The sequence below is a fragment of the Seriola lalandi genome, unplaced genomic scaffold, assembly GCF_002814215.2.
Source record: "Seriola lalandi dorsalis isolate HSWRI2012SDOR001 ecotype SW California unplaced genomic scaffold, Sedor1 jcf7180002054912, whole genome shotgun sequence".
NCBI lineage: Eukaryota > Metazoa > Chordata > Actinopteri > Carangiformes > Carangidae > Seriola > Seriola lalandi.
The window spans coordinates 617,334-639,306 of record NW_019525464.1 but is presented as its reverse complement, the minus strand read 5'-3'; the positions used below and the strand labels follow the sequence as shown (position 1 = coordinate 639,306).

General features: G+C 40.2%; 1 protein-coding gene across 1 annotated transcript in view; it reads right to left on the bottom strand.

Annotated features, from left to right (window-relative positions):
- The window catches only part of LOC111673172 (contactin associated protein family member 5), an 86,800-nt gene extending 75,410 nt beyond the window's left edge, over window positions 1-11,390 (bottom strand). Inside the window, exon 1 of the mRNA XM_023430849.2 lies at window positions 11,165-11,390. Within this exon, the coding sequence (XP_023286617.1) occupies window positions 11,165-11,240 (76 nt within the window). The 5' untranslated portion in view covers window positions 11,241-11,390. The remainder of the gene's footprint in view (window positions 1-11,164) is intronic.
- Between the last annotated feature and the right edge of the window lie 10,583 nt (window positions 11,391-21,973).

Sequence of the window (21,973 nt, the reverse complement as noted above, 5' to 3'; positions counted from 1 at the left end):
TGGAGGGGATTTCACACCACTGCTTTACATAGCTTTCGGTGGGAAGTCACTCAAGATAAGACACATTTGTAGATAGGATGCCAGTGTCACTGTGCTGCCCTCAGTCTGTTCTGAAATATTTACTGCTTCAAAGCTGCTGCAATGAGCTGAATAAGGGCTCAGTAAGCCCAACAGCAACACACAGTAAAACCACATCCATGCACTGTAAGAATATAGACTGCTGGTTACCTATAAATAAGAAGTCCTCCAATTTAAATATTGTTGGTTCAGGCAATCCAGACGCCATTAGCTGATTAAAGTGTCCTTATAACTCTTGCTCTGACACCTGGGATGGTGAAATACATGGATTCACTACTGCCACAATGATCACATCACATCATTTAAACCGTGATTATGAGCAGCCGAGTGAGGAAAAACGTTTCACATCAGCCTCAGGCTTGTAATTCTGAATCAGAGATATATCTGACTGAGGATAATTCCGACTACACACATGTCAATAAACGGCTGGCGGAGCGACAGCGAATGCAGAACCGCTGGCAGTCACATCAAAATAAAGTCCAGTATTAACACTAATAAAAATGATTAAGCTGATTTCATATTAGATATACTATATACTGTTTGTTTGCAGCTGGTTTCAAAAGCTAAAAGAGTGCAGCAGGAAGGAGAACCCAGAAATAAGTTAGCATTTTTACACTCCCTGTTCCCTCATCATGAAGTCAATGTGTTTTTGTTTAGATGCCGGAAAAAAGGACTGTGGTTTTTCACAAGCTCAAGACATTTTCACACAACATAAAATACGTCAGTAAATACCTCATTCGTGATTTCTTTAAGCTTTTACGTCTCTTAAAAAAGGTGGACTACAGAGGTTGTTAAAAGTCATCACGCAAAACACAACACAAAAACGATCTACTCACCTGTCCATCTTTACAGTCTCGTGTTTTACTCGTACGCAAACTATTACTAACTTTGTAAGAGGAGAGACTTTTGTGGAAGAGCTAAGAGCTAAATCAAAGCTGGCAGCTGAGTGGTGGTGATGCTAGGTGGTCTAGTTTATTTATATGCTAACATCAGCTTTTTACTTGTACTTTACTTCTAAGTGGTGTTCATTTGTGAAGATTATCCTGCTGAGCAAAACAGGTGAGAATCATAAACTTTTGTTTCTCACAGTTTATTTTCTAAGAGGAAAAAGCCAATGGAAAAATGCCATTTGCTTTTTGTCGAGGGAACCAGGATGATGCTAACTTCCTGGTCATCCTTGCAGCTGTGTTTAGGCTGTTTATCGTGGGTTACTACAAAGCTACCACTAGCTTGGATTAATCCGCTAATCAGCTGTGTTAGCACTGTCAATAATGTGTGAATGCAGCAGAAGCTCTAACAGTTGCAAAGCTGTCATGTCTCCTCTATTATTAGCAACAAGCTTGTCAATCGCTAACCGCCATTTTCTCCAGGTTAAAATGACAAATGGCAAAAACAGCAGCTGTCAACAGCTGCTAACGAACTTTAATTATTTTGGGTAACGAGCTAAAATTAAACTTGGCTGTTGTTTGGTACTTGTATTTGTGTCTGTACTCAGCCAAAGATTAATGAGGTAAAAGAAGGAGTGGACTGAGTGTTTCTGTAGTTCCAACATCTCCAACAGAGAGATACATGCATTTTCCCAGTTAAACTTTCATATAAATAATTCAGGCTAATCAGCTTTATAGTTTTGAAGCAAGACCGTTAACACACTTTATTTCAAATTATCATGTATATATTCAATCAAGTATTGCATTAGACTACAAATACCCAATATCAATGGACTTGTGTTGCTTTCCCCAGAAAATATACTGAACAGATGGAAACCTTGATTTCTTATCTGTTAATATTTAGCCTAGTGTGCAGCCCACAGGCTCATTTTTTATGTTTTCCGTGCTGCAGTGTACGACTTTGATCACTGCCATACATTTGAAAAGTGACTGTTTTCTGAAATCAAAAGAAACACTGCATCATAGTTACACTGCATCAAATGCAGCTTCATTTTCTTTACCTCTGCATGCTGATCCTGGGAGCCAGCTCCTCTAGATTGCAAGTGTGCTTTATTTTTTTCCTTTATTTTTTTTTTTTTGTTGCTGTTGTTAATCAATATCAAATCATAGAGTGTGAAAATCCAGGCCGGTGTCTGAATCACAGATAATCACACAGTGTAATTACATACAATAATAACCTGTGCTATACAGAATGTTAAATCCAGCCAGACAAGAAGCAGACCTCTGCATTTTTTTCCCCTCCTTTTAATTTAACACTCTTTTTTTTTTCATTCTAGCGTCTGAATGTTCAAAACAGGATCTTTTTCTTTTTTTGTGTGTCTCATTTTTTCATCACTGTAACTGTCCCTTGCTGATTATTGCATCCATCTTATTGGTGCAGTCGATAGAAAGTGGGTGTTGATAATCCTTTCAAAAACCCTCTGCCAGTAACACCGAAAATAAATAGAGGAGGAAACTTTCAGACTCTGCAGCTATTGGAAGCATATTCATTGCACTCTATAGATTGGGAATGCAGCGTCACTGTGTGACCAATACAGCTGGAAATGGAAAGGCCTCCACTGGCGCCATATTCATCACAATAGATTTTTTCTGCTCCCGAGGGACCAGGCAGAAATTATTCCTCTAAATAGTCTTATATCATGTATCCATTGTATTTTTTTCTTACTCATTACAATCAAAAAGCATTTTGTGCTGTACACTGAATCTGACTGCAGCTTCCCTCTACCCTTCTAGCTTTCTGAAGACTGACTTCTGACAGTGAAAACACATATATGGCGTTTAAAGTTCCCATCTTTTACACTTTTTAAGTGTTTTATTTTGAAGTGTTGATCCATAAGAAGATATAGAACCAAAAATAATCTTAATGTAGTTTTACATCTCCTCTCTCAGGCTTCTCCCTGGAGCTGTACAACAGGTCAGTGAGCCCAGTTGTTTTCTGGGTGATTGAATAAAAATATGGCAGGTAAACACTCAGAGAAAACCAAACCAAATTGGATGGTGGGTCCAGGTGGGCGGGGCTTGGGGCATGGCTGAAGGCGTTGACTGTACAGTTGAGACATCACAAAGTTACAGAAGTCCTGACGACTCGTTTTAAGGCTCAGTTTCTGAATACAGGCTGTGTGCATTTCTCTGTGCACTGAGGTTTTGATACTTTCACAGTATTAATACAGAACCTAGACCTGATCTATAATCACACTACACATGGACAGAGACCTTTACACTAGATAACACCCTCTCATATGTATCAATGCCATATCTCTAGATGAATTAGACGTTGTAAATAATGCTGTAAATTAGAATTTCATGTTTTTTGCATCGATTTGCTTAAGTCATTTTTCATGTATTGGACTGACAGCATAAGCTAAGACATTCCTGTCCGATTATCATATTGATAAACTAATTCAAAACAGTGTTTCCAGAAAATGTGTTATATCAACACCATCACATACGCCGTGACACCACACCAACTGTAGTGTGGAGGCGCAGCGAATTACTTTACCACCAACATTTCATGCTCTCAGACAATGAATACAAAATGTGAAGCAACAGTGTGAAGACTGCAGAAACCTGTCTGCGTATCATCTCCACAGCCAAATAATTCAATATGAATGGATGAGAAGAAACAAAAATACTCTCGCCAAGACAATATCAAAAACTGCAAGTCCCTTCATTTCACGTCTCTGCAGAGCTGCAGTCAATCAGAGATCATGCAGAGCTCTGAAATGCTGCATTTACTCTTTTTTTTTTTAATCAAAATACAGTAAACACGGAGTCCCCTGCTGCAGCGCTCTTTATTCAGCTTCAGCTTTGAGAAAAAGTCATTCTGATAAAGAGTGAAGCTTGCTGGTTTTTTTCAAATGAAGTAAATCCAGTGTAACATAGTTCTTCATTGCACTAAGATTATCTCTCATACAGTTTGTCACTTATTTATGTGCACTGCATTTCATTCTCATTACAATATTACAGGTTTTGTTCTGCACCATTATTGATTGCGTTTTTTGCACCTCTGTTATTTCTTCATGCCATTGTCATTGCTTTTCTGAATGTATGCAGTTTATCTTGCACTGGTTGTGTCTTCTTTTTTGTGTATTTTTTTTTTTTATGTCTAGATTGCCCCATGGGGACAAATAAAGTTTCTTGAATTGAATCTGAGGCAAAAGCCAGCAGAATCTGACAACAGTGACACTGTCCTCGCAACAATTAAAATACTGTACATATGAATTGCAGCAGTAGTACGACGGCACTAGTAGAAAATTGGCAATTTGTGGCATAATTGTGTTTCCGTTCCCTCTCATCAAGATTTCCTGATAATTACCAGTTTAATTATGATTTTTTTTTTTTTTTATATTAATGCTAATGCTAATTTTCTGTTTCATTTTCATGAAAACGCCGCCACTACTTACTTTCCTGTTTGGTCGGTTTTGGCGACATTTTGAAAGTAAGTTCTTTCAGATCTAATTAGGATAATTAGGATTTTTCTTATTTACTGGAAGGAAAAACAATAACAGAACAAAATAAAGAATAAAATAAAGAATAGAACACGAGATGATGGGAGAAAAAAAAAAAAGGTCTAAAAATAACACCCAGCTTCAGTCTACATTTCATCTGTATCAGATAAAACAAAGTTCATGTCTCCTGTGGGATCGGGTTGATGAGGAGAGTGATCCCTGTGACAGAACCATATACTGTTTCTCTGTATACTGTCGCTACTTGGCGTCACACGTCATGCAGCGTAATGACAATCAAAGAAGAGCGCGAGTCCCCGTGTCTTTAGATGTTCAAACTGCGCATTCCCTCCCGTTCGCCTTTGTCTCCGAGAAGAAGCGTGCTGTATGTTTAAACATGAGGAAAAGTGCCTGCACTGTCACGCCGCGGTGTTCTGCCTCATTTACCTTTTGATAAATTCATCAGGCCTTGAAGGTGTACAGCAGTAGGTGTTCCTTGACTGCCTGCTCCACATTCATTAGCCGAGAGAATCTGCAGCTGTATCATTCACACACACACACACACACACACACAAACACAAACACACACACACACACACAAACACACACACACACACACACACACATCGTCACTTCTGCTGTTATGCCGAATGCCAGCTCTGCTCAAGCACGTTCCAGGTGCTTCAGATGGGAAATAATTAGTTGTGAAGTATCAGCCTGCTGAGCTAACTTGAAGCATGAAATTTTAAGTAAATATATGTGTGTGGTGCTTTGCCACATGGGAAACAGATTCTAGCTTATAAAAGATGAATGTGTGGTGCAGCGGTCTCCACCTGCTGTGAGGGAATCACGGTAATCGTAGCAATATTCCTCCAAACAGACCCGTAGTGAAGAGGGTCATGTCAGCTGGTAATGAAAGCCTCTTGCTTTTTTTTACAGCCAAAAGCAAACTTTAGAAAACTCTGGTCTGCACTCAAGAGCCGGAAACACGGCCTTAAAAGAAGCCTCACACCGGCCTGTGCCGAGGTGGGCTGTGAACAAAGGAGGTGATGTGCAAGGTGAAGCAGATTGTATGAACTACGCCATATAAGCTCGGGTGGTGTCACAGTATCAAGGCTGTTTAGAAATCCCAAAGGAATGATTTTCAACACCATCGAAAATATTCCCTCCTTTCTCTCTTAAACTGACACGGAGATGCATTAACATAATCTATTGTACTGCACAATGCGCCACTAAAGGTCATGAGACAGGAAACTGGTGAGCTGAGCTGAGGAACACGGTGGGGATACAAGACTCTCTGTTCGAGAATACGCTGGGTTCATATCCAGTGATACGGGCGAGCCAGCCGATGAAGGGTTTGTGCAACATTTTCTACAATACAGTCCTGGGGAAAGTGGGTAACACATCAAAACGCTGCTGTCCTGCAAATATCTCATCTGTGCTTCGAGTGCAGCACCTGAATATTCAGCACAGAGGACACACAGTCACTCTGCACTGCTCCAAACTAAAGTCAGAGAAAATGTGTTTTACTAGTAAGATCCACTCGACCCGCAGCACATGTGCTAAACCAAAGGAAGTTCCATTACATTTTGGCTGATTTATACAAGTAAATTATCCAGCACATTTGTTCAGCCAAAACTCCCACAGTTGTCTTTAATACGCCTCATTTACACAATTTCTATTCAATCGGCTGCTTGCACTTTTCTTTTTTTTATCAAGACGGTAGCATGGGGCTAAACAATCAGCCAACTACTTAGATTAAGACAACGTTTAACTGAACATGACATTATCTTGCCCATTAAAGTGCGTCTATGCTATTAGCCTATGTGTATTTCATGCACTCAGCGTTGAATAATTGTGAACAACTTCCTGTCATTAAGTTATGTGAAGAAGAAAATTGAAAATAAAATCAATTAATTTCAACAGATGAATTATTTAGAGGAAAATAAACAAGCATTTAACGTCATTCACAGGACTACAACAAGTTATAGATCAACAGCATTCAATCAGACTAATCACTGATCTACTACTACGACTACTGATTCGTCAGTCAACAGAAAATGAATCGACTCAACTCTTCTACTTGATCAGTCTTTGAAGCCATTTTTCACACAGTTGGCTGGTTCCAGCTTCTCCAGTGTGAAGCTTTGTCGCCTTTGTTTTTTTCTTTTACATGATAGAAAACGAAGAAGCTTTGGACTTTTAAATGGAAAAAAACAAAAACTATTTCATGACCCCACTAGGGAAACAGACCAAATGAAATATCGGTTAAATAATTATCTGGTTAGCAATCAGACTACCAATAATAAAAATGATCTTTACTTGCAGCTCAATATATACAGTATGGTGATGATGTAATGATGTAATCATTTACACGATGAATAACCAAACCAATAAATGAACCCTGCAGTGAACAAACCTTCCAACTCAGAGCAAAACTGTCTTCCATAGTGAAGAAGACTAAACATGTAAACTGGACAATTTGGGATTTACAAGAAAGTGTATTCCCTCAGCCCCAACTCCACGCTAAACTAAGCTAAGCTAAGCTAAGCTAAGCAAAGCTAATTCCTTGATGAGTCTCTTCACTGAATGCACAAAACTGACCAACTCCTGGCAGGACAGCAAAGAAGCCAAATGCCAAAACTCAAAGATGTCTTCAGTCACTTGGCTTTAGTGGGTTAATTAACTGTAATTCATTTCAAATTTAATCCCTTATGTTTCTTGTTACTGAAATAGTCATGAAACGACTCAATACTGTAGTAATGCACACGGGTTTCGTGTTACCCAGAATATTCAGAGCATTATTGATAAGTCTCTAGTAAAAATGTGCTAACATGCAACATCCTGGCGTGGTCATCACAAAGCCATTTAAACCCTAATACCTATTACATAGTTTGTTTGTTTTTTATTTGTTCATGTTATGTTTCTGTTAGATGATAAGTTGTTAGCTGATTTTTACACCACCAAATGTCAAAACTTGAATCCGCTGGTGGTGGTGTGACGGTGTGGGGAATGTTTTCTTGGCATTTCAGTCCCTTAATACCAATCAATGACGGTTTGAATGCCACAGCCTGTCTGAGTACATTCAAATTTCTTTTTATTGTTTTTAAATGCTATTTTAATGTCATCTTAATGTTCTATTTTTAATGTATTCACTTGCCTCTGTACAGCACTCTGAATTGCCTTGGCCTGGCCTGTTGTTGCTGACCATATTCATCCCATTATAGCCACAGTTTACCATCTTCTAATGGCTCCTTCCAGCAGGATAATGCTCCATGTCACAAAGCAAAAGTCGTCTCAACCTGCTTTCATGAACATGACAGTGAGCTCAGTGAACTTCAGTGACCTCTCCGGTCTTCAGATCTCAATCCAGTATAACACCTTTCAGATCAGGAGATTGGCAGCATGAATTTGCAGCTGACAAATCAATCAAACATGGAGCAGAATCTCAAAGGAAAGTTTCCAACATTTTGCAGAATCCAGAGCAAAGAGAGGCCCAACCCAGTATCAGTATGGTGTTCCTAATAAAGCGCTCAATGAGTGGATTTTACTATATCAACAAACTAGGACGGTGAAATTGTTGTTACGGTTCATTCGTACTCATAGCTTCTCTGTTGCCAGTCAATTAGCAATTACTGTAAAGGCCATGCCAATACATTATCAATTAACTGCGCCTGAAAGATGACAGGCTAAACGCTGACACATGCAACGATGTCATTGTCTCCTTGTAAAGCCAAAAAGTGCAGAAGGATCTCTGCGAGGAAATGCATCTGACACCTGACAAAAGCCCCACAAACCAACCATGACACAGCTCTGCCCCCGCCCTCCCATCCTTTTGTTTCTCAGTGGTAAATACGAGAGCAGCTTTTTGACCTCCAGGAGCATCTCACCATTTCATCCCAGCACAGCATGTCAGACCTGATCACAGCACACATTTGAGAACCACAGGACTGTCATAAATGAGTAATGCAGCTGTCAGTTTAGCTCAGTTCCTCACCTTAACATAAAGTGCTTAAACCCCAACACAAGGCCGGTGTCACACTTGCCCTCAGAGAGCAAAGACAGACAAACAGATCAAGTGATGTCATGCCTCCGGTGTTTTGATTTATTGAGGAATCACTTTTTTATATGTTAACATGGCAAGAGGGGGGAAGAAAAAAAGCGTTGTCATAAAAACGCGTGTCCCCTTGGGAGCATGTAAGAACGTGCTCACAGAAAAACATTTAAATCTGATAATACTTTTAAATTAGATTATAAATTGTTATTTTGGCCTGAAAGTGGAGTTAGAGCAAGATTCACATGGTGAGGTTCATCCTCTGGGGAACATGAACGTCCTCAGTAACATTTAAAGTAGATTCTGTATAAAAGTGGAGATTTGTCCATAAATATCTAGAGGAAACTTCATGGAAATGTGAGCAGCAACCACTGGAATAAAGAGTTGAGTCAGTCAAGATTTTCTTTTTGTTAAGCTACATTTTTATATCAAAGACCCCCTGCAATGAAAATCAAGGTGTTTTTTAGCCTTGTTAACATGCCCATATGGTGTTGCAACACCATAATTGAGTATTCCCACCTTGGAACTGCAGTGCAGAACAATGACAGCCTCAAAAAAACACAGATTCAGACAAACAGGAATTCAAACAGTCACAAACCCAAGGAACCAACTTGCAGAAACCCGACACCTTGTCAGTACAAAGAGCGAGAGTTTGCATTAGCACAACCACTAACAATGATTCAGCCTCTGCCAGTTACAAGCTAATGAACAACATCAAAATAAAAGATGCTAACTGCGCTAGCCACTTAGTTGCAGATTTTTGTGCACAACAGACTCCTCATCTGAGTCTGGGTCTGACTGAGGCTCAACCATGTGTGGCTGCTTCGTTTAATGCTAATGCTCTTGATTAAGCAGTGCTCTTTCATCAGAAAAGCAAGCAGTGGTGGCGGGTGCGGCGTGAGGCCTGATCCAGAATTTCTCAATGAGGAAGTAAGCATTGATGTGCCTCCAGCCCGTTTATTGTTTCCTTCACACGTGAGAAAACCATGCTCAACAAAATATGAATCATAGCAGAGTATTTTTTGGATTCTTTAAAACGTGTCTAGAGGGGAGCTTTTAAACTTCCTGTGTTGATTCAAGGTGAAGAGCTTAAGATATCCGGCACGTGTGGGAAACCAGATCAAAATATCAATCAGAAACGGGCAAGAGTAAAAACACACACACATAAAAATGTCAAAATAATTCAACATGGTCTGCTAATAAAACCTGTTGTGGCCTCCAGGAGCCCCACTCACAGAATGAGCTCTTATATGACAGCTATGTGTCATGCCTGTTCTTATGTTGGCAGCTTGTATTTTCATTATGTCTACTGTTTTCCTCTGTATGCTCCGGGTTCAACCCTCAACCCCACGGTGAGGGTTGAAACTTGGCTGTGATTGGCCAGCGAGCCAAGAGAGGTTGGGGCAGGTAGAAAAAAAAAAAACTATATGGATTTTTTTTCACGGTCCACTGACCCACCGATGCAGCGGCCCACCGGGATTTGTCTCGGTGGGCAGGATGGCCGGTCCGACACTGTGGGGTAGACTGAATATTAGACCTCAGCTAGGTGTGTATCAGACACACTTAACACACTTTTTTGTGTTAACAGTATGACACAGTATGAGTGTAGGATTTGTCTCTAGTTCTGGTTTAATGTGTTTGAAAAACAGGTTCTAGCCTATAGCTGATAAACACACATTTACAACTTACTATTATCAGTTCATCTGCTGATTATCTGAGTGATTGATGATTAATCATAAGATAGTTAACATGTTTCAAACCCAATGATGTTCAATTTACTATAGAGACCAAAGAAAAGCACGTGAAGCTGAAAACAGTGAATTTATGTCATTTTTGCTTTTAAAAAAAAAATCACTTTAAATGACTGATGAACAGTCCAAATTTTTCTAATCCACACAAATCAACGCACATATCATTGGCGTCACTCATGCAATCAAATAGGGAACTGCACAGCTTCAAATTTAAAATGGAAACCCCATCGAGAAAAGCACTCCCGTGTTGAGTGGAAGCTTCACCAGGCTTTTGTGAGTGTGAGCTATTTCCACGTAGGAGTCGACCTATAACAGCAGCCGTCTGCACAGTACAGTTTACAGCTGTGGCCAGTCAGCAGTTTCTATTCACCTATACACGCATCGGTATGTCAAAAGAGTGACTCTTTATTAGAATAAAAAAAGAAAGAAAGAAAGACAGAAAGAAAATCCCACATTGAGCTTTGTGCGCCAGGCTGCGGACTGAGCACAGCCTCTTCCAACACGGCATCTGACTTGAGAGTGAACAGAAATGAACCTGTTTGCTTGACCTTCATCGCGCACTGGAACACAAGGCGAGCGGATATCAACTTGTTCATCTGCATGTCACTGACGCAAAAGGCGCAGGTCTGAAAATACCCTAAACTTCAATTGCCCAACAACAGCACAGCTGTTAAAAAAAACAGTCAAGATGCTTCATCCCCTCCTCCTGCAACAATAGCAGGACAAAGGTACCAGCCCGGGCGTAAAACTCCGCCGGGTTTGAACAGCGTCTACCTGCCTCTCCACAGCCGTACACACACACACACACCAGCACCCGCCGACATCAGCCTCCACTTGAGAGACCGGAGAGGAGAGGAGCTTACAGGTGAGCTTAGGTGAAATACTCACAGTGAGTGGCGGCGGATGCTCCGCTAAAGACGCTCAGAGTATAAAGGGTAACCATACGCAGCAGAAGAAAAACCATCTTCCCAGTCGTGGTGTGATTATCCGTGTGTCCGCAGAGAGAGATAGAGAGATGATGAAAGGGGGGGGGGGGAGAAAAAAAACCAAGAGGTAAGGGTTCCTCCTTGCTCCTCCAGCACGGAGGGATAGAAGGAGTCTGATGTGGAGGAGCAGACCGCTTCCACGACGACACTCCCTTACTGTGAGCCTCAGCCTCTCTCTCCCCCTCTCACTCACTCACCCTCTCTCTCTCTCTCTCTCTCTCTCAGTCTTTATTGGAAGAACAAGAGCACTGTGGTGCCCAAGCATTGCAATAAAAAAAAAAAAAAAAAAAAGAAGAGCAGAACAATAGCAAAGATCCACAGAAAACAGCTGTGTGCGCGCGGCTGCAAATTCCTACTGTATATTGCTTTTGTGAATTCAGACAACTTTATTGTAATATATCAGGTATGGACTGTAGGCTGTATGCTTGGAGTGGGAAAGTGTGTGTGTGTGTGTGTGTGTGTGTGTGTGTGTGTGTGTTGGCAGGTTGATACTGAATCCATTCTCACCACAGCGTTTCTATTTGTGGCAGTAGATCACTGTGGAGCATCTGCCTCAGTGTGTTTTGTCAGCTTGTCATGTTCTGTGCAAAGAGCAGGGAGGGTTCCTGCCTCTAAATCAAATTGACGTCGGTTTTATTAGCGTTGTACATAATGTTTACCATGGTAACCATCTTAGTTCAGTGTGTACCGTTTTCTGCTAAGGCATCAATTATAAAGCTTTTAAATGGCTAATAATAAATGGCTTAATTGATAATTGTTTACAGATGCTTTACAGATTCAGTTAAAGTGTCTCTCCAGACATGTTTTAAACGTAAACAAAAATAAATTAAATTAAACATTAATTAGCATAACAAAACATAAAAAGTGAAAGAAAACACTTACTTCCTCATTGACAAATTATTTATTAGTCCTCACGCCCCGCCCACCACCGCTGCTGGTGCCAGGCTGACAGGTGAAAGAGCAGTGGTTATTTCTTTATGTTGTCTGTTAGCCTGTAACTGGGGGCAGCCGTCACAGTGTTAGCGGCTGTGCTAATGCAAAACTGTCTACTCTTTGTACTGACAAGGTTTGGGTGACAGGTGAAAGAGCGGCGCGTATCCAGATAGTTAGCGGAGGGAACATCGGAGAGACTCAGCCACATGTTTGAGCCTCAGTCAGATTCAGATGAGGAGTGTGTTGTGACCAAAATCAACAACTAGCAGACATATGAGAATGGTTAGCATCTGTTATTTGTTAATGTTGTTTATCTAGTTTGTAACTGACAGTGTCTGACACACTGTTAGTGGTTGTGCTAATGCTAACTCTCGCTCTCTTTACTGACAAGGTTTCTGGTTTATTGCCCCCCCCCCGGCCCCCACCCCTGCAAGTTGATGGCACTGGTTCCTTTGTTACATGACATATGAAACCCTGGCTGTCTCAATCCGCTTTTATGAGACTGTCATTGTTTCCCTGCAGTTCCAAGGTGGAGATACTCAGTCATTATTTCCCTCATGATATGTCTTATACAAAAAAACATCTATATGGACACATTACCAAGGTTGAAAAGCTGTTTTTCATCAGAGAGGGTCTTTAATAACAACAGCTTTTGGGTTGCCAGGTTGTGAAAGATCCTCCTACTTCACAGTGACAGCTCTTAAATTCACCAGGGAGACCCCTCCAAGCCATCACGTCTGTCAGTAAGTCATTAGCAGTCATCTTATGTGCAGTTATAAATCTTAGTGAGACATTAATAAAGGATAATGGGTTTCTCAGTTTGTAATAAGCCATCACCTAAAGTTAGTCACTCGCCAATAAATGTTAATAAATCATAATAAGGGGCTTGAAGATTATCTGTCGAGTCTGTAGTTATAAATGTTAATTAGCTGTTTATGAATGGATTTTGGTCAAGAGACAACAAAACGGTTTGGACATTATATTCATACACTGCTTTACAGTATATAATAGAATAATGTTAGATCATAGAGAATAGAATAAATATATGTTTATAAGATATAGTGTCACAATTAAATGTGATGGTAATAGTGGGAACCATGGAAGTCAGAGAGGGAGCAGGAATCACAGCAGCTCATTACAGCCTGATGTGTTGCTCTGCTGGTTTTTCCCTCCAGCTGTTTCGCCAGTTACATGACACGGTCAACGTTTGTGACTCCACCCCCAAGTAAATACTGACTTTATCTTTCGGACTGAGAATGTGTCACATTCTTGGTGTTTTTAGTTTTATTTCTGCTGGAGAACTTGACAGGCTGCAGTGTTATCAGAAAGTGTTGTTCTGTCTCTACAGCTTGTCTTTGGCAGGACTGACTAAGTCTGTTTTTCTTCGGTTTGCCAGTTTTTGGTTTTTTTTCCCACTGACAACCAGTCTCAATGGCCAACGCGTGGTCACTCACTCGTGTGGTCACTCAGTCTTTTTTGGATTAGCCTCGTTCTCGGCTTCTGATTTCTCACACTGCCCACATCATCTACCACTTCGTGCTAAATTAAATCAAAGCATCAAAGTTTACTCTGATTTTATGTGGTTTGACATCCAAGAGTTGATGCACTTTTCTTTTATTTGGCTATAAAACGGTTCGTCTGCTGTGAGGGGAGGGCAAAGCCTTAAGGGAACTTCACATAACACATAACTTTGTAATGGTGCACGTCAAACCTCCGAGTGAAGGATAAAATCAAATAAATAACTCCTACACATTGATGATCGACTGAGTGATTTTCGAGTGATTAAGTAAATCCTGTCATGAATTCATCTGGTTCCTTTTCTTTCCAAACGAGAGAAAATCTATTCATTCAAATTAATATTTGCTATTGACACTAAACTGTTCTATACTGTAACACTAGTCCACTTTAATGAAGATAAAGAAACATATGATGAGGTGAAATATAGTTTAATAATGGCTCTTTATGGTGAGAGCCATTGAAAGACAGCAAATAAAATTTAAAAAAACAAAACAAGAAGAGACAGATTGTGAAGAGGCTCGGTTCAGTTTCATGTCTTGTTCTGCTGGTTTTCCCTCAGGCTCTGACACACATTGCTGCCTCCCCGGCAATGTCAGTTTATTCCCCAAGTAAATGCTGAATTTTGTTTTGGTGTGAGAGTGTGTCGAATTTGTGGTGTTTCATATTTTATAATGAAAGAAAAGCAAATCACTAGAAACCTAAAAAAAAAAAAAAACTAGAATTACTGCCTCACAGCCTTCTGCTCCTGAGGTGCAGCGTTGAATAATGGCCGCAAAAGTTTTTTTTTTTTTTACAAAGAACATTATGATGTCACAGTGAAGCTGACCTTTGACTATTTGAATATAAAACTTCATCATTCATCATTTTATCTTATTAGACATTTGAAATTCCCTCCAGGTATTCCTGAGAAGTTGAGTTTCCAAGAATGGGACATATGTGAGCTCAAAGTGATGTTGACCTTTAACCTTAACCACCAAAAGTTTTTTACTTCCTCCTTGAGTCCAAGTTAACATTTACACCAAATTTGAAGAAAATCCCTCCAAGCATTCCTGAGATATTGTGTTCACGAGAATAGGGACGTAAATGTGTGTGGCCGTACGGAGGGATGGACAACCTGAAAACATAACGCCTCCGGCCACAGTTACCGCCAGCGCAGAGTCATAAAAAGATATGAGATGAGACACGCACTAGTTTAACATTTGAATATAATAGTAATGGAGAGGAACACATAAGAAAAAGACATGTAGTAACAGTTATGAGGAGAAAATGTGGATCTTTTCGGCGAAAGATACACAATGGAAATAAATGCTCTCAGGTTCTCTCTTGGAATTAGAGAGTTTCGTAAACTGTGTCTGTGTGCAAATGGAGTAACACTTCATTTTAAGTCCTATAATTGACTAGAAATGAACAGATATTGAACTGTAAATTCACAGGGAGGTTCCCGGAGAAGACTGTGTAATATGGTGCAAAAATGGGAAAATTGAGAAAATGCACTTCCAGGAAATTAAATCCAAATAACTGCAGTGTGATCGATGCGGAATCTCTGGAAATCAAAACCTACTTATATATTTGTTACCCCCTAATAGCTATATTAGTTTTGTGCATTGTGTGCTGTTCTAATGTTGCAAAAGTAGAAGTAGAAGTAGTAGAAATAGAGTGTTTATATTGTTGTATTTTTACTTTTACTTCACCCTGTGATCATTGATTATTTGTGGTACTGTGGAGCAGCCCAAGAAGCTGTAAACATCGCCTCATAAAGTTGAGAGGGCCGACATGCTAGCAAACAGTCGCAACATTAGCATTATTTTGTAATCATGTTTGTGTCCACCTAATGATTATCAGTCCAGTAATCACTCTCCCTTTTAGCTCTGTTTTGATCTCCACCAACTCCTGAGGGAAATATCAGCCTCTGAGCTGATTTTTGAATAGTTGAACCAGAGAAGAACAAATAGGTGGGATTGTGTTTATCCTCCTAAAGATGCAAGAAAAAACAACAACAAAATACATAGAGCTCAAAGAAGCTACACAGTCAGGGAAGAAATCTTTCTCCAGTGGGGAAAAAAAAAAATTAAAGCAACTTTAAGTAATGTGTCTGAAAACACCTTCCACCACTCACACAGCACGTTAAACTTTTTCTCATCCCCTCTTTCTTTACAGTAGTTTTCTTTTCTTGTATTGTCTTCATCCCTTTAATTAGGATCAGGCTGAGATGGTACAGTGGAGCCTTCTTCATCAAGCAAGTGAGGCAGTGGAGCAGCGAAGCTCCAGAATGTTCTTCTGCATTTATGAATGTACAACTCTCTGTGCTTCATAGGAATGCTGCGAATTATTATTCATTATGCACTATGTTATATTTATGTCTATCTGTCTATGAGCTGCTGACAGTGTGAACCGAGTCTTGTTACTATGCTGTACTGATGACAAATTCAAGCTGACTCCAGCTGTGTAATTAAAATTAAGTGGAGCTCTACTAGTGATTTTAGAAGATATGCAACAAGAAATGAATTCTTTAAAGCAACACTGTGCTACTTTAAGAAGAAATAATACATTCTCCCTCTTCCTCGAGGTTTTCTGCCTCCACCAACCAGTCAAGTTGCAGAAAATATATGGTCACAATCTCCTCTTCTGCAGTCATGAAATGTCATCGCATTTGATGCTTTTGTGTGAAACTGTCATAAAAGACGTATGAATCCTTGAGTAATGGCTAAAAACGTGTTTTATGAGGTCACAGTGACCTTTCACCTTTCACCTATGACCACTGAATTCGAATCAGCTGGTCCTTGAGTCCAAGGTGTTCCAAAGATACGGATAGACTACCTGGAAACATAACACCTCCGGTTATCCGACGGCGGCATGGTAGCATAGTGGCTAATGTGAGCTAATGTTAGCAACACTTAGAAAGGTGCTGTTTGTTTGTTTGCTCTATGCTACTTGTGCTAATGCAAAGCTCCCAGGCCGTTAAGTATACTGCACGGTCATGCACCCGTAACCTCCAACCCGATTGTGCACACACCATAGCTGTTTTTCAACGCGTAGCACACCTGCCGAGCGCACCTTTTCCCACCATCAATCAGACTTTATCTCTATAGCACTTTTCATACAAACAATTAAGAAAGCGGACGAGTCCCCCATTGCGACTCCCGGCTGGCCGGACTCTTTGCTGCATGTCTCTCTTTGCTCTCCACACCGTCCTATCAAATCGCAAAATGGACAAAAATAAAACTAAGTTTAAGAAAAGTTTACTGAGAAAAAAAGACCGACTGTCTCTTTCGGCATGACAGCTTACTGTTAGCATACTGACAGGTTCTGTCAGAAAGAGCCGGCAGCGTCTTAGCTGATGACACACTAGCAACAGCCTTGACAACGACACATTGATTGATTGATACACATACAGACCAACCAGTGTTTTTTATATGAGGTTATAGTATAATTGGATTATAATTATTATTTTAATTGTGGTGAAAAGCAGGACATTTTAGTGTTTTTCATATATTTGCTAATAATAATCACAAACAAACCAAGACGTCTGGTCACCGTATCACAAAACTCTTGTTAACTCTGCTTTAGCAGCAGCACGGAGCCATTTTCAGGAAATAAAGCTTCAATAAGTGGACTTTATGCTATAGGCCAAACAGCTGACAGACAAAGGAAATGTAAAGACCAAACTTGAGACTTCTGATCACAACAGCTGCTGTAATTTCCCACGATTTTCCTCTAGAATGCCAACTATGATAAATACATTTCATTACTTGTTTCACTGTTTGATGTTGTGTTGTATTGCTTTTTAGCTTTCTAACAAGTGTGCTGGGATGATAATTTTCTATGTAAAACAATGTGTATAAATGGCTATTATGGGCCCTTGCAGATGCCCGGGGGCCCCACGGGCAGTTGCCTACTTTGAATGATAAAAGTCCACCCTTGAAATCAGGAAGAGATTTTCATCACAAGCAGGAAATGTAATTGTCTCAGCCTATACTTTATTCCCCCTGATAGCCTTAGCAGCACCATTTCACAGCTGACTAGTGGACAAAAGCCCAGTAATTCCAGCATCAGAAGGGATATTAGACTCAGCTTGAATAGCCATAATGTTTTTCCTGTATCTTTATGTGAGCTTTTCTATCCACATTATGCAACCGTAGTTCTCATATTCAAACTGCCCACAACTTTAGTCACTGAAACAAATGTTCCTAAATGTTCCTCTCCTCTGTATCGAACTCCAGAGAGTCATGAAAGGATCAAAGGGACATGTCGCCATGAGGAGCTGAACATGAGAAATGCCACAATGGCAAATGGAAATGGCTAACTGACATTGTCAGCCACTTCATTTTAATTGCATGGATTATGGAGCTCATTTCCAAAGCTAATGTTTCTTGTTTCATTGCCTTTCACATTCCTCCCTGCTTTATTGCTCTCTCTACAGCTTTTCTTTCCACTGAAAAACCAATTAAGTCCCTTCATGCTTTCTTTTGAATCACACGATTCTTTTCTTTCATTCCGAGACAAATGCTCACACAAGACATGTGGAAGTGGTCGTTATTACCTGCTAAAGAAACACTGGCAAGAGGTTAGCAGAACAGTTTCTCTTCATACCACAAACGCCTACAATAAAATAACATGAACTTACATCAAATTACACAAACTGCAAGTCCTTTTAAGCCACGTACCTGAAAATAGCATGTCAAGTCAGGACTTGCTCTGCAGTCATGAAAGGAAATTTAGAGAGAACAAACCACTCAAACAGCCACACACACACACACACACACACACAAAAGATGCAAAAACAACCAAAAAGAAAGCACAAGATGCTAAAAAGATAGCATCACATTTTCAACAGGATGGGTTAAGCTGAAAACAAAATCCTCCGCCGGTTAGCTTAGCCTGCTTGTGACTCCTCTTAAAATTAAAACACGACGTCAGCACCTTGTCAGATGCTGCATGTGTTAAATCAAATAAGTTTCACTTTGAATATTGTTAGAGGTGCGGAAAGGTTTGAGTTATCCAATTATTTCAAAATAAAAAAGCAAAGAGAAAAGGAAACAGCAACAATTTTCTGTAGCACCATATGTTTGTTGTCAAGTCTCCTCAGTAACTAACAGCCCCTTTAGGGGGAGGGGGGGGGTCCCGATCTGCAGGTTGGGGAGAGCTGAGCTAAATCAAGAAACATGACTTGGCAGGAACAATTAGAGCAGCCTTTTCATCCACTGCCACACAGTCATTGCATGTGACACGTGCATGGGTTCCCTCCACTGTGAAGTAATCATGGTTTGAATGCACAGTTTAATGAAATGACTGAAATGAAGAATGTACTTATGACAAGCTTAGGACAGTGTCATTTTTCATTCTGTGATATAAAATAAACCATTAACTGTGTGTGTGTGTGTGTGTGTGTGTGTGTGTGTGTGTGTGTGTACACTGGCCGTTCAATTTGCATTCTGGCTGACATGATTTCCACCTTCAGCACCTGCATTGTCGTCCACTGCATTCCTTCATCGCACAATGTGCAGGCGACAAAATGCGTGGCAGAAGAATGACGGGTGATTTGCTGAAGGTAACTGGATGTGGAGTTTTCTGAGAGTTTTCTGAGAGTTTATTTAATTTCAAATATCAAATAATCTATGAAAGAATTTCTCTCCCCCTCCTTGATCTTCTCTTATCACCAAAGCACGAACTTAGAGATGTTTTCGTTTTGCCATTAAAGTCTTTTTGTCCGACGAAAACGGACAAAAGACGTTTACACACTCAAATCCCACACACATAATGGCTGCAGTGCATTCACGCAGCAGCTAATTAAATGGGCCCGTCGTGCACCTCGCTCTCATTTTGATGGGACAGATATGATTCACTGTTGTGATAATGATGTTTTTCATCTCTCTCCTATCTCATGTACAGTAAGCACTTCTGCACCTCCAAGTAAACGCTCATTGGCACTCATCAATGACTCTCCTTGTCCTCAAGAAACTTGCACTGACCCGTTTTTTATTTTGTTTTATTTTTTCAGCAGCATGTTAGTTGTTTTTACGCTATCTTGCAGTTACAGAAAAATGCATTACTTACTACTTGCAGAGTTGTGACTAAAGAGTCACAAGTGGCTAACATAAAAAAGAAAAACTGTCATTTAAAAATATTTTCTGGCTCTTTGGCCTGGAATTGTAGCAGTTTCAGATACATGCATCACTTCCATATCTCATAAGCAGCAGTGAACGGCTCTAACGGGCTGTGAGATAAGATCAGTTATTTTGCAGACTAACACCTGAATAAATGCTATCGCACCAGAATAAGTACCTGCTGTAAGGTCCTAATTTTGGCGGTGGAAAGAAACACCTTGATGCCGGGTAAACAGAAAAAGTCCAATTTATTCGAAGTTCAATTTATTCATTGATAAAATGATGGAAATTTCAGTGCTCCCGTTCTCATCTACCGACACTGATGACAAAACATAAGACATAAATACCCATAAAATGAATCCAGAGACCAAAACAAAATAACAACAACAAATGTCTTGTTGTGTGGTTTAATCCCCCCTGCACCAATTCTAAGTTCAGACTCAGTCTAGTTAAGTTTGAGCCGAGTTGTGTTGTTGCCACTAAAAACTTACTCATGGTAACTGCCAGGAGGAATGGTGATAAAAATATCTTGGTAATACATAACCTGTTTAAAGTGGAGGGAAAAAAAAAAAAGAGGTGCTGCATGTCGGTTGACATTTCTGACCCATTAACAATGATGTAAACTGAAATTACATTTCACAAAAATATCACGACGTGGTCAGACGACACTGTGTGTGAACCGCTTCTTCTCCAGTGTAACACGGCCCCTGAGGTTGTTAGGTTGCGTAATCAGAGACTTCCCACTCATTTTAAACTGCATGAAGAAGCCTACTCATTCTCCATATATGGATAGAAAAAAATAAATAAAAGTAGTGCTTACATTAAAGAACTGTGAGCTGGGGGGGTTGTAGGTTGTTTTTGAAGTTAGGTTACAGATCGGGATGTTTTTGATTGATTGCTTCTGAAGGCACGACAGAGCTTTCCTAACAACACGTTTACACACGACTCAGGAATTCACTGAGTTTACACATTCAATAAAAGCAGAGACACACATCATGACTGTTGAGCAGCTTATTGATATGCTTTGGGTGCAACAACTGTTGGGACCAGGTCTGCTCCAGTTTGGGTCACTTTTTAAGCCTCAGCACCAGCGGCAGCCACAGGCATTATGTTTTTGGGTTGTCTGTCCGTCCGTTCCCATTCTTGTGAACACGATGTCCCAGTGACGCCTTCAGGGAACTTCTGCAAATTTGGCATAAACATTGACTTGGGCTCAAGGGTGAATTTGATTTTTCCTATTAGATTTTGGTGGTCAAAGGTCACGGTCACTGTGACCTCGCAAAACACATTTTTGGCCATAACCCACAAATTCATACGATAGATAGATAGATAGATAGATAGATAGATAGATAGATAGATAGATAGATAGATAGATAGATAGATAGATAGATAGATAGATAGATAGATGGTTAATTTTATTATCCATACACACATAATTTAAATGTCTCTAAGGACAAAATGATGGGATGACATTTTATATCCAATTCATCAAAGGTCAACTTCACTGTGACACCGTGGTGTAACTTGGTGGAAATAGTCTTTATGTCCGGTTTGTCCAGTCTTTGTGAATTTCAGCTCGTTTTCAGTTTGTCCAAAGCTGATGTTCGAGCTTGATTTAGTATTTAATTAATTTAAAACTAACTAATTAATAAGGACTTAACACACAAGCTAAGTAATGGATTTATGAATAGCTGGTGCGATCCAATCCTGAGCAATACAAGTCTGCTGTGTCTCACACACACACACACACACACACTGTCCATACTGTCCCCATACAGCACATGTCCCTCATCCTCAATAATCTCATAAAACATCTTCGGGAGGTTTAAGACTGGATCTGTGAAGCCCTCGCATTGCCAGATAATCTGGGTCGAACATCAGCACCGACGGAGGTCCAGAACCAGATTTCTCCTCCGATTGATGGGAGGGGTGAATCGGGGTTAAATCAGCCCAAAGCTCCTGTAGCCAGAGCCCGGCTTTAGACAGAGGAGCATGATATACCGAGTCCACTGTCAGCCTCCCAGCTCTTGTGGAGATGTCGTATATCCTGTCTCCTGTCAAAATCATTCTCAGTATTTCTGCATTGACATTAAAAGCCTTTAGATTTCTAAATGTGGTTTCAGCTTTCTAAGACATGATCCGTGTCTGATCAGCCT